This window comes from Budorcas taxicolor, chromosome 14 (genome assembly GCF_023091745.1).
Source record: "Budorcas taxicolor isolate Tak-1 chromosome 14, Takin1.1, whole genome shotgun sequence".
Lineage (NCBI taxonomy): Eukaryota > Metazoa > Chordata > Mammalia > Artiodactyla > Bovidae > Budorcas > Budorcas taxicolor.
This window is the reverse complement of record NC_068923.1, coordinates 35,734,919-35,745,993: the sequence shown is the minus strand read 5'-3', so window position 1 is coordinate 35,745,993 and position 11,075 is coordinate 35,734,919. Positions and strand designations below refer to the sequence as shown.

The 11,075-nt window shown below is 41.3% G+C and overlaps 1 protein-coding gene across 1 annotated transcript; it reads right to left on the bottom strand.

The window, feature by feature from the left end:
* Positions 1–910: 910 nt before the first annotated feature.
* RP1 (RP1 axonemal microtubule associated) lies at positions 911–10,077 on the bottom strand. Its single transcript, XM_052652016.1, has 3 exons — positions 9,466–10,077; positions 8,050–8,221; positions 911–6,444 (listed from the first exon to the last, which is right to left on the bottom strand). Exons 1-3 carry the CDS (start codon positions 10,075–10,077, stop codon positions 911–913), a joined length of 6,318 nt encoding a protein of 2,105 aa, XP_052507976.1.
* Positions 10,078–11,075: the final 998 nt, after the last annotated feature.

Below are 11,075 nucleotides of genomic sequence, written 5' to 3'. Positions count from 1 at the left end.
TGTTTTATTTACACAGGTGGACATGGAAAGAAATCTGTAAAGTTCTTCACAGCAGTTCTTTTTTTCAAATTTGAGAACTCTGAAGTCACCTTTCTCTTTTCTTTTCCAACTTGAATCATTCCAGTTCCTCTCATTTTTCTTCACAAAACATGCCTTAAACTTTTTCATTTTCTCTGACCTATTTAAATTTCTTGACATTTTTCTAATGTTAAAGAGATTATAATTTCTAGGAAAAGTACTGGAGAGCCAGCTGAGTGGTACAGCATCATTTTCTACTCATGAGGAAAAATGGTGAGTCCTGTCCTAAGGAAATACTTGCAAGTTCATTAGATAGATGTTCTAAGGAAAGTAGATTCAATACATTTGGCACACACACACACACACACACACACAAACATTACAAGATTGTTGTGACACTCTTATAATCATACTTTCATCAAATCAGCAGTTAAAATTAATAAATGAAGTAATCTATGTCTATTCCAGTAACTCACTAATACCTTCAATACACATTTTGCACTAAGTTGACATTAAAAAATGGGAGGGAGAGATATAATTCCTGTCCTCAAGGCATTTATGATATCTTAGGAGGAAAATAAGAGAAATAAGAAAATACACATGTTCAAGAGAAAAACGAATAGAAAGTTCAAAAAGAATAAAAACCGAGTCTGTAACTGCTGGAAAAATGGAAGAATACAGGAGTGATGAAAGTCAAATTGGATTATCCAGTGGCAAGATTTCTAGGGTAAGATCATTCTGAAGAAGTGGGAAATTCTTAGAGGTATCTAATCCACGTCCATCCCATGTGCTTCATCTTTTCATAAGAAGAAAACACTGATGAAAGGCTGCGCTAGTACTGAAATCAGAAATCTGCTTGTTCATCACGGCTTTCAAGATCAGTCCAGTGTAATTAGTTTTCCTCTTCCCAAATGAAAAGATTTTCATCTTCAAAAATATAAAATATTTCTAAGATATTTCTGTTCCTAATACCTAAGAATGTCTCAACTTGGCAAAACAGGCGGGCTTGGCCAAGCATTTCAAAGGACAAATGATAGCTGTGTTCTCTGACTACTTGGTTGAGATTCGTTCCTGAGTTCTGGAATCTGCTGTTTAATAAGTTGTTGTTCTCATCAACTACTTCAAAGATTTCCTTTGTCTGACTGCTGGGGTCTTGTGTATTTGAATTCACCTGACCCACAACTAACAACAACGTGTGCAAGAAACTCTTTAAATATGACTGAAATTTATTGAAATTATTTTCTTCCTCTAAGCCCAAGCAGTTACTTTGTTTTAGTTTTCTCCTTCTGTCCATCAGGTCAAGTGTGTTATTAAAATGAGCCCAATCGTGTGTGTTTCCAACGGCATTATCAGTAAGTGCTCTTCTACTTCTTGTTTTATTATTCTTGTCTCTGAACATGGTTTTGCTTGACTGTCGTAAACATGGGTGTATTTTCATCCATAACTGGAGACTCAAAGAATTTTCAACATCAGAATCTTTGCAATATGCAAATCCTCGGTGTTCCTCATTTACAGGCTGGTTAATCACAGTTAGTATCGGGCAATGCTGACCACAGATATTATAGAGTTTATCCAAAGAGTCGCCTTCCTGAAGGGCGCCATGAATTACATTACTACCAGCCAACGGTTGGTTCCTAACAGCACCATCAGAGACAGGATGGACTTTGTTACCAGCAGACGCGAAGGCATGAGTGGCAGACGTACACACTCTCTCTGATCTAAGGTTACCCTTCTCCTCTGCTGGGTGATTGGGTTTTCTCTCCTGAGCACAAGCTTCATCTTGACTACCCAGCTCATCGTCATGGAAGGGCTCCGAGTCACTACAATGAGGCACATTAAAATAATTGCATCTCAGCTCAGGAGGCTGAGTCAGTTCCTCTAGCTCTGAGGAGGATAGTTCAGCCATGTTTGGGCCTGGAGCCAAGTTTCCAAAATGTGAATACGGAACCTCGTTGCTGCTATTATCCAGTAGAGTATCCACTGATGTGGTGTCTGCATGGCCACACGGGCCAGAACATTCCGGCGATGATACTCTTAGCAAATGATTTTCTTTCAGGAGCCACTTGCCTTTGTCAATCAGTACTCCCTCTTCCCTGTCCCTGAGTATTCTTTTATGATCATTCTGTTTTGTACCATGTTCTGCAATGTCTTCCCTGGGATAACTGTCCCTCACGTTATTAACATCACATTTATCTCGTTTTTGCTCCGGAAATTTCTGCAACACAGTTGAATTACTAGACACCCGTTCCAAAGAGCCAAGTGACTGACCTTCAGGATCATAAAGACCTATTTTCCCAGTGCCCTGAAATTCCACAGAATCACAAGGATAAACCTGAGATGTGTGTGTAGATCCAGCAAAAAAAGATGGTCTCATCATCTCTGCTTTACCATAAAGTTTCTCTATTGTCCTTTTAACAAATCCTTTGTTGCATTCTTTCTCAGGGATCATCTCCTCACCACTGTCACTGGGGCCATCGCTGGATGTTTTGTATGACTGTTCATTCTCACTGTTTTGTCTATAATCTGACCAATCAGAAGTTCCTGACCTTCTTAGGCCGTTTTTAAAATTAAGAGGAGACTCTGCAGAACTTCCAGCTTCCAAGCTTTCCACCATCTTTCTGACTTTTGTTTTAGTTTCTCCTTCACTGGGCTCCTTTTCTGTATTTTGCTTAGAATCATAGCAAAATACTAAAGACGGTGGTGTCACCTGTTTCCTACTGATTGTCTCACAAATTATACCATCCTTTCCTTCTTCTGCATCATTCCTGCTGGACACGTAAATCAATTCCAAACTTTTACTAGCCTCTAACTCCTTTTGGATCAATTCTTCAGTCACTTGCTCCCCTGAATTTACCTTTATATTAAAGATATCAGTGTTCTGGTTTTCTAATTCCTCAAAAGATTCCATTTCTGAGACGTTTCTTTCACTTGATGTCATGCTGTTGGTTGTTGAGCCTGGTTCTTCAGAAGTCTTTGAATCCTCCTTATCAAAAGATGTATATACATTTTTATCCTGAAATTTCTTTAATGAACAACTTCCAGATTTATCTAAAAAACTATGTTCTCCATCAAGTTCTGATTCAGTTGTATTTTGGAAAGAGCCACAGTGGCTTAAACTACTGATATTTTGGTGTGACACCAACATATTAGAGCCGTGTTTACACTCAGGGTCTGCCAAAATATTTCTGTCTTTCTGAACTTCATCCACTCTTTCTAACTCTTCGGTAAATTCCAAATTATCAGCTCTCTCATACCTATGGTTTTGTTCATAAGCACAACCCTCATGAGAAGACACAGCATCAGTAAGTGAAGAGATGTCTCCTAAGAAACAAGCCTTGTTCATGGAAGTCTGATCCGTGGTACAGTCATTACTGGGGAAAGAATCTTCAATGAGGTGACAAGTCTCTTTTGGAGGGTAAGTCTTAACTACAGTGCCCATTTTACATGGAGAGCGAGTCACTGCTGTAACACAGACTTCAGAGACTTCCTCACTGGCAGTATGGCTTCCATCTAAAGAGATTTTCTGTGTTTTCTCATTTTCAGCACACTGAGGAATTATCTGAATGCTGGGTGTAGAGCAATTTGCAGAAACACCTATTGGAACCACATCCTGTTCTTTCTCAGTGAGTCCAAAGTGATTCGTGGTTGATTCCACTAAGCTGGCCACGGCGGCCTTCAAGTCATCAGCTTCCTCTGTGACGGCAATGTGCTTCAGCACCTCCAACAGTGCAAGTGTTTCTGAACTTCCACTGGTCGCCTTGAGAGCATCACCTGGACAGAAGCTATTCACACCTCCCTTTAGGGTTAGCACCAGGAGCCAAGCTAGAAGTACATTAGTGGAGGAATTACATATCAAAGAAGGGAAAGGAACTTCTGAAAGTGAACCTGGCATCTGAACAACTCCATTTTGAGCCTTGGGACTGCTAGGAGCCAAAGCTTGCAGCTGGCAAAGCAGCTGGACTGGTGACAAGTGCTGTGGGGCGTCCCCTTCCAGATCTACCTGTACGGCAGTCTCTACGCTTGGCCCTTTTGCAGCAAGGTTTATGTCTTTGTAAACAAGGCTCATCTCTTGCCCTGACTTTGCAGCAGATACTTGACTTTTAGCATTAGGATCATCCATAGCTGACTGTGACAAAGTACAGAATTCATGAACAGAAAGCAAGTAAGTATCGTTCAGAGAGTCAGTCTGGCTCTCACGGTGATCCTGGATGAGTTCTTCACTGCTATCTTTGTCAAAAGACATACCTACTTTCTTATCTAGATTGTCTCCTGTCAAACTGGCACTTTTAGTTGTGTGTCTATTACTTTGCATAACAGAATCATTTCTTTTTGCAGAACTAGTGCAAGAACTGTTTCCTGGAAGAAAACCGTTGTTGTAACTCGCCACACTCCTTTCCTTTTTGTATACTGGAGCTGACTTGCCAAGCTGCAAAGCTGCTTGTGGACTTAAGTTCTGCAACCATCTTTGTACATAACTTTGAACTGAATGATGGGTAACATTCTCAGGAAAAACAGCTTTTTCGAAAGAAGCCAAGGAATTTGCCCTAGTTGTGACATGCTGCTTACTTACAGTAGTATCTGATTTCAACTTATCCCTTTTTTGTTTTTTCTGGCTCCTTAAAGTTATGTGTGAGTTATTAACTTTTGAAACTAAACTCCTCCTTGACGTTCCTCTCAAATACCAAGATGCTGTTTCTGCCTGAGACTCTGGCCCACAAAAAGCACTGGGCTTTTGCTCAAGGAAGTTAAACAAATGAAATAAATTTTGATTTTCAAAGGTATTTTTGCAATATCCAACCTCATTATGGGAAAACACTTTCTCTCCTTGATCAATTTCTCTTTTTGTAGGTCCCCCCAAGTTTACTTTGTTTAGTGGTCTGGATTTTCTTCTGGCTAAAAGTCCTTGAACCTTAGGTTTATGAATAGTATTTAATTTATTTCTATGGAAATTTCTGGAATTCACAGGATTATTACCTTTTGAAGAAAAATAATTTGATTCAATTACTGTATCACTTGCATGGAGGTCTTTCTCACAAAGTATGGCCCCTTTGAGGGGACTACGTGAATCTCGCAATATGGTTTCCTGTGCAATTCTACCTCTTGTGTTCATTCTCTTATTCTTCCTGGGGATTCTTTTAGTTGCCATCTCTCCAGCCTGATGCTGAGAATTTATCACATGCTGCTGAGATTTCATCTTTTTTTTGCTAGCAATTAAGGATGAAATCTGCTTTTCATTTTCTGGAAGTTTTGTTAAACCACACTGAGAAAATTCATGAATCAGTTGGTCGACTCTTGTAGTGACAGTAGAGGATCCTACTGAAGCTGGGGTCTTGGAAATAGTTTTGTCAGTTCCAGGGCTGTTACTTGAAGAGTGAGCTGCATCTGCTAAGAAAGGGCTGGATCTATCATCGGTGTTACCATAAGTTCTTAAATTCCTGACCCTAGCTTTGTTGTCTGCTGTGACATTATCAACTATTCCTTCCTCCACAGTTGAGTTTTCTGATGTAGTCTGTGGCAAGCCACCATTACGGGACATCTCTAACATCTTCTGACTTGTAATTTCTACAACACCAGCACTTACTGCATTTGATTTGAGCAACCTGCTTTCCTTTTTTCTTTCTAAAGATGATGCTACCTGCTCATCATTATCAACTTCAACAACTATGGGTCTGTTGGACACAGATGACATTTTACTGCAAGAATGTGTGACCATGTGATACTCGGACTTGTTTTCCCAATCTTTCCTCTCTTCATTGTAGGAAAACTGCCCAATCATTTTCTCTTGAACCTCAGTTTCAGATACTAAGGTCACACTCCCTATCACAGACTTCTTCTGCCTCATTCTCCTTGGTCCAGGTGTAGGGGGCCTGTAGAAACGATGTTTCTCTCGATCCTGAGTTCCCTGGGTGGCATCTGTGTCCATAGCAGGGTTCTCCCAGCTGGTAGAACTGCAAGTTTCAACATCTTGACCTTTCACTTGAGTGTTCACCTCCTCCGCTAGACTGTCCACCAGACTACCACCTTTCTCCAGAGGTGAGATGTCTGTGGACAATGAACATGCAGTAATCTTTACACCAGATGATCGATCATCCGTTCTCCCTGGGAGACTGCTTATTTCACTTTTTTCACCATTATTGGACAGATCAGCTCTACAGAGAGTGGTTGTCCATTTTATGGTTTCCTCCTCTTTTATCTTGAATCGAATTTTCATCTCAACTGTCATAGTGCCATCTTGATTAAAAATAATTGATTTCTCAACATCATCTTCAGAAGGATATATCAATAAATTCTGAGAATCATTTTTTTCTAATGCCAAGTAATTTTCAGAAGCAAAAGAATGATCTGAGTAGCAATCATTACTCTGCATTTTCTCAGAAGAAAGAGAATAAATCTGAGACGTTGGGCTTGAAGGTACATGTGTGCTCACTTTCAAGATTTTAAAAGTAAAACACAACGTGGAAGAGAGAGAAGTCATAAATATCCAATAGAGGAGGCAGCAAAGAAAGAAAAGAAGAAAATGAACAATTAGTATGAAAAATACCCTATTTTCTAAATGTCATAGTAAGATGTTGTTAAGTTTCTCACCTCTATGTATTAATTTGGTCACTTTAATTCATGGTAATATCTGGTACATTTCTACAATATACTCTTTTTAAAAGAACTTAAATTCTACTTCAGTGAGGAAATTCACAGAATTGTACTTAAGTCTTAATGAGTTTAATAAGGTAATTTTAATAAAGTATAAAGTAGAAACTGCTAAGGATTCTAGCAAAAATAAAGAGGTTTCTGTGAGGTTTGGTTTTGCTGTATTATTCCGTTTCACAGTACTGGACTTGGGGTGTAATCCAGTGCTGCTTACCTATTCATATAAGCAAGGGATAGTTTTATGGTGGTATTCATCTTCCTATCAGTATGTATCAGAGAGAGGTATCTATAGCATTACCAAACTGAAAACAGTTTTATAATTTATTTTAAAGGCAAAATTAATTTAGTGATAATTATTAATCTAACATTATCTTCTATAAACAGTACATTTAATTTAATGTCAGTCACAAAACAGAAGTGCGCTAATCACAAACCCAGATACCTAGATATTTTTTTAACATGCATCTCTAGCGATGACCTTGGCACTCATGCTTCCTCAACTCAGTCAAATTACTACCTGTAGCTTGTACAGATGTGCACATGCTTGTGTTATACTATGCTCAGTCGCTCAGTCGTGTCTGACTCTATGTGACCCATGGACTGTAGTCCACCAGGCTCCTCTGTCCATGAGATTCTCCAGGCAAGCATACTGGAGTGGGTTGCCAAGCTCCAGAGAATCTTCTTGACTCAGGGATTGAAGCCAGGTCTCTGTCGTCTCCTGTACTGGCAGGTGGATTCTTTACCACTGAGTCACTTGGGAAGCCCTGTGCATATGCTTACCATCAATTCAGGGTATAAGGCTAGAGATACTTTCTCTTATTTTGGGAATACATTTACCAAAATTATAAATGAAAATGTTTCACTCATTATAATAAAAAGTGAATCTAAGGGCCTATGGCTTTTACTAGAATAACTTCAGAAAGTGGAGCATGTATGTAGTTAACAGAATTTTTTTAAAGTCAATCAATCTGAGCTCAGCTGTGCTACATGGCATTTATTATATACAGAAAACTCAAAACTACTGGTGCGTCGCTTACTCATATCCCATAGAATATAGAATTCCTCTCTAAATCAAGAAATGATGGCACTTTGATCTTTTATCTAGGTATTAGGTGCAAAACGAAAGAAAGAAAAAGAAACTCATCAATTTAAAGAGATATATCGTTGATTGATCTGAAAAACAATCTTTCTAAAATTATTAATCTCTCTGACTCTTTGCAGCTATAAATAGAACCAATTTCAGTTTAAAATGTTTTGATCCTCTCTTTTTCTGTGATGAAGGAAATTGGTCATTTAAGATGAACTGCTGTTGTTGTTTTTGAGGTTAAAACAAAACAAAACAAAACTTAGGGCTAAAAATAAGGGCTATATATTTAAGTGACTTACGTTTTCTGCTTTCTGACCTAGCATTTCCCTTGGGGTACACACGACGAGAGATGCCTGGTAATCTAGCAGGAAGCAAGTACTTTTGGATGTCATAATTTCCTGGTTTAAACGGTTCCCTTCCTGCTGCCACCACAGCTCCGGAGCTCAGGATCACAGCCTGCAGACTGGGAACCTAGGGGAAAAAATCAAAGAGCTATGGTCCTGACACAAGCAACGTGAAGTTCTATCCTTTCCATACAGAGTTTATGACAGATTGAATTAATTTAACAACCTCCACGGTTTGAAAGAGATACTCACCAACCATCTGTTGGGCACCAATGATGTATAGAAACTAATGAAGTACTAAACGAGGATGGGGGGAGAAGGGGGCATTAGACCAATATCCTCATTCAGCCCACAGCTGCCTGGAACAGATCAGAGTTCTGCCCTCATAACTAAACAAACCTTCAAAAGGTATGCGGTACTGCCCCTGTCCTACCCACCCAAGCACCCAGCTAGAAAAGGGCCTGACAGTCACTCCAGGACCGCGACATTGAGTGATTGTGGACACGCAGGTCCCAGAAAAATGCTTTCTGTCTCCAACATAATAGCACTCTAGGCCACTCTTTTTAAAGAAATATCATTGAGATAACAGGGAACAGGAAATCTGACTCTATGTTGGATCTGTTTCTTTGACTTTAACCTTTGCTTTCCAGTTGCTTTTGTTATTATCACCACATTATCAGCCATTATTACATAATAGTTGGCCTCAGGGAACCCAGACCGACTGCCTGAATGCTCACCTAAAGTGCCTTTGTTCAGCTTAAGGGCAGACAATCTGACCTTACCCACCTGTGGATGGCTGCAGAAAAAGAAGAAATTAACATGTCCTCACCCCAGGCTGGCCCAGGCTGGAAATATTTTGCAAAAGTAATGGCTATTTTACTTTATTTCCTCACCTCCTCCCCATCTCTATTCTATTAAAAAAAAAAAAAAAAAAACTGGCATACAGATTCCAATAAGATAGTTTGGAGGGGACACTAGTCTTCCATCCTCTCAGTCTGCTAGCTTTTGAATCAAGTCCTATTACTTGCCTCAACACCTTATCTCACGATTTATTGGCCTATCCTACAGTAACAGATTATGTGCCAATACCTTCTGTAAATCAAGGCTCAGGGGAAAGAGTGGAGAAGAACAAAAGAGGTCCTCCTGGACCATGCCTCATCTGAATCTGACCTCAAAAGGAAGAACATCCACCCAGGTGAGCCAGTGCCCTCCCATGCACACTGAAGCATGTTAGCATGCAACTGTGAGCCTGCACGAACGCTCTCACACACGCGCGCGCACGTAGGAAAAAACTTGCAGGAGGGGAACACCATCACATCACTCACTACTAGAGCTCAGATGTGAAGAGCCCCCGTCCCCTCAAAAGCTCACCTTCCTTCCGTCTGTGGCATACAGCTTGGTCACCGGGCGCTGCATGACCTGTGTCAGGTACTGCAGGAAGACCTCGAAGCTCTGCGTGACCCTCCTGTTAAGCACGATTGCACGCCTCGTCTTGGGGTCGCCATTTCTGAAGACCACGAGCCGTCGCGGCGCGCGCAGCATACCGGGAGCAGCAGGGGCGGGGCCTCGCTGCACATGCGTGCTGAGAGCTCGGCTGCTTAGCCAGGGCCGCGGGCGACGCCGGGCCTTGTCCAGGTCCACCGGCTGCACCTTCCTGCCGTGGGAGCACAGGTACGACTGACCGTCCTCCAGCTCTTCCAGGCGCGTGATGCTGTGCCTCCCGCGGGGGGTGCTGATGTTCCGCACCCCGAAGGGCAGGGGCACCTTGCCCGACAGGTTGTCCAGCAGAGCATCGAATGTCTTGAAGGAACGAGGGTTCAGCACCACCCGGACCCCGCCGAACTGAGGGTCTCCGCTCTTGTAGAAACTGATCCTTTTGGCCACAACAGGCTGGGTGATGCCCGACTGGCGAAGAGAAGGAAGCTGACCTTCAGAGGAGATCCGGCGAACCATGGAGAAACTGGTGGAAGGAGTTTCGCTCATTTTGGTTGAGACCTGGGGAGGGAAGGAAATTATTCATCTCATGGTAACAGCACCAAGAGGAATATGTGCTGATGCTAACACAGCTACTGATAGCTGTTCCTAGGATTTCATTCATTCACTTATTCATTCGTTATACTTTACTGTTTTGAAAGATAACTTTCAGGGCTTAAAATAAGAAGATATAAAAGCAGCAGTTAAGTAAGGGTGTTTATAATTGAAAGATTAAAAGCAGCCTAAAGGAACATCTATGGTCGTCTAGTGACTTAAGACTCTGCTCTCCCCATGCAGGGAGCCTGGTTTCCATCCCTCTTCAGGGAACTAGATCCCACATGCCACAATTAGAAATCTGACATGCTGCAACTAAGACCTGGCATAGCTAAATAAATTAATTAAATAAATAAAAATTAAAAACAACCTAAAGACACCAATGAATTGGGCATAGGTGGAGAAGGCGATGGCACCCCAGTCCAGTACTCTTGCCTGGAAAATCCCATGGACGGAGGAGCCTGGAAGGCTGCAGTCCATGGGGTCGCTGAGGGTCGGACATGACTGAGCGACTTCACTTTCACTTTTCACTTTCATGCATTGGAGAAGGAAATGGCAACCCACTCCAGTGTTCTTGCCTGGAGATTCCCAGGGACAGAGGAGCCTGGTGGGCTGCTGTCTGTAGGGTCGCACAGAGTCGGACACGACTGAAGTGACTTAGCAGCAGCAGCAGATAAATCATGAGGTATACATCCATGGAAAACTACACAGCCATTAAAGAGGGCTTTATTGGCCTGTATTTATTGGCATAGAGAAATGATCATGACATTTATTACTAAGTGAAAAAGCAGCTTGTAGAATACACACACTAGGCCATTGCCAATGTGTATAACATTTATTATACTAGAAGATGAAAATGTATATACAGCCCAGTGCTGATGGTGGTTATCTATGATGGCATAGCTGTGGATAATATTTGTGGTTTTTTATACATTGCCAAATTTTGTGACTCT

What these genes read in the sequence shown, in the direction of transcription:
- RP1 (XM_052652016.1), bottom strand. Translation starts at nt 10,077, where the DNA reads ATGAGCGAAACTCCTTCCACCAGTTTCTCCATGGTTCGCCGGATCTCC. An exon ending in ATGCCACAGACGGAAGGAAG is followed by an intron (nt 8,222 to 9,465) that starts GTGAGCTTTTGA and finishes TTTTTCCCCTAG; the next exon opens with GTTCCCAGTCTGCAGGCTGT. An exon ending in TAGGTCAGAAAGCAGAAAAC is followed by an intron (nt 6,445 to 8,049) that starts GTAAGTCACTTA and finishes AAATCTTGAAAG; the next exon opens with TGAGCACACATGTACCTTCA.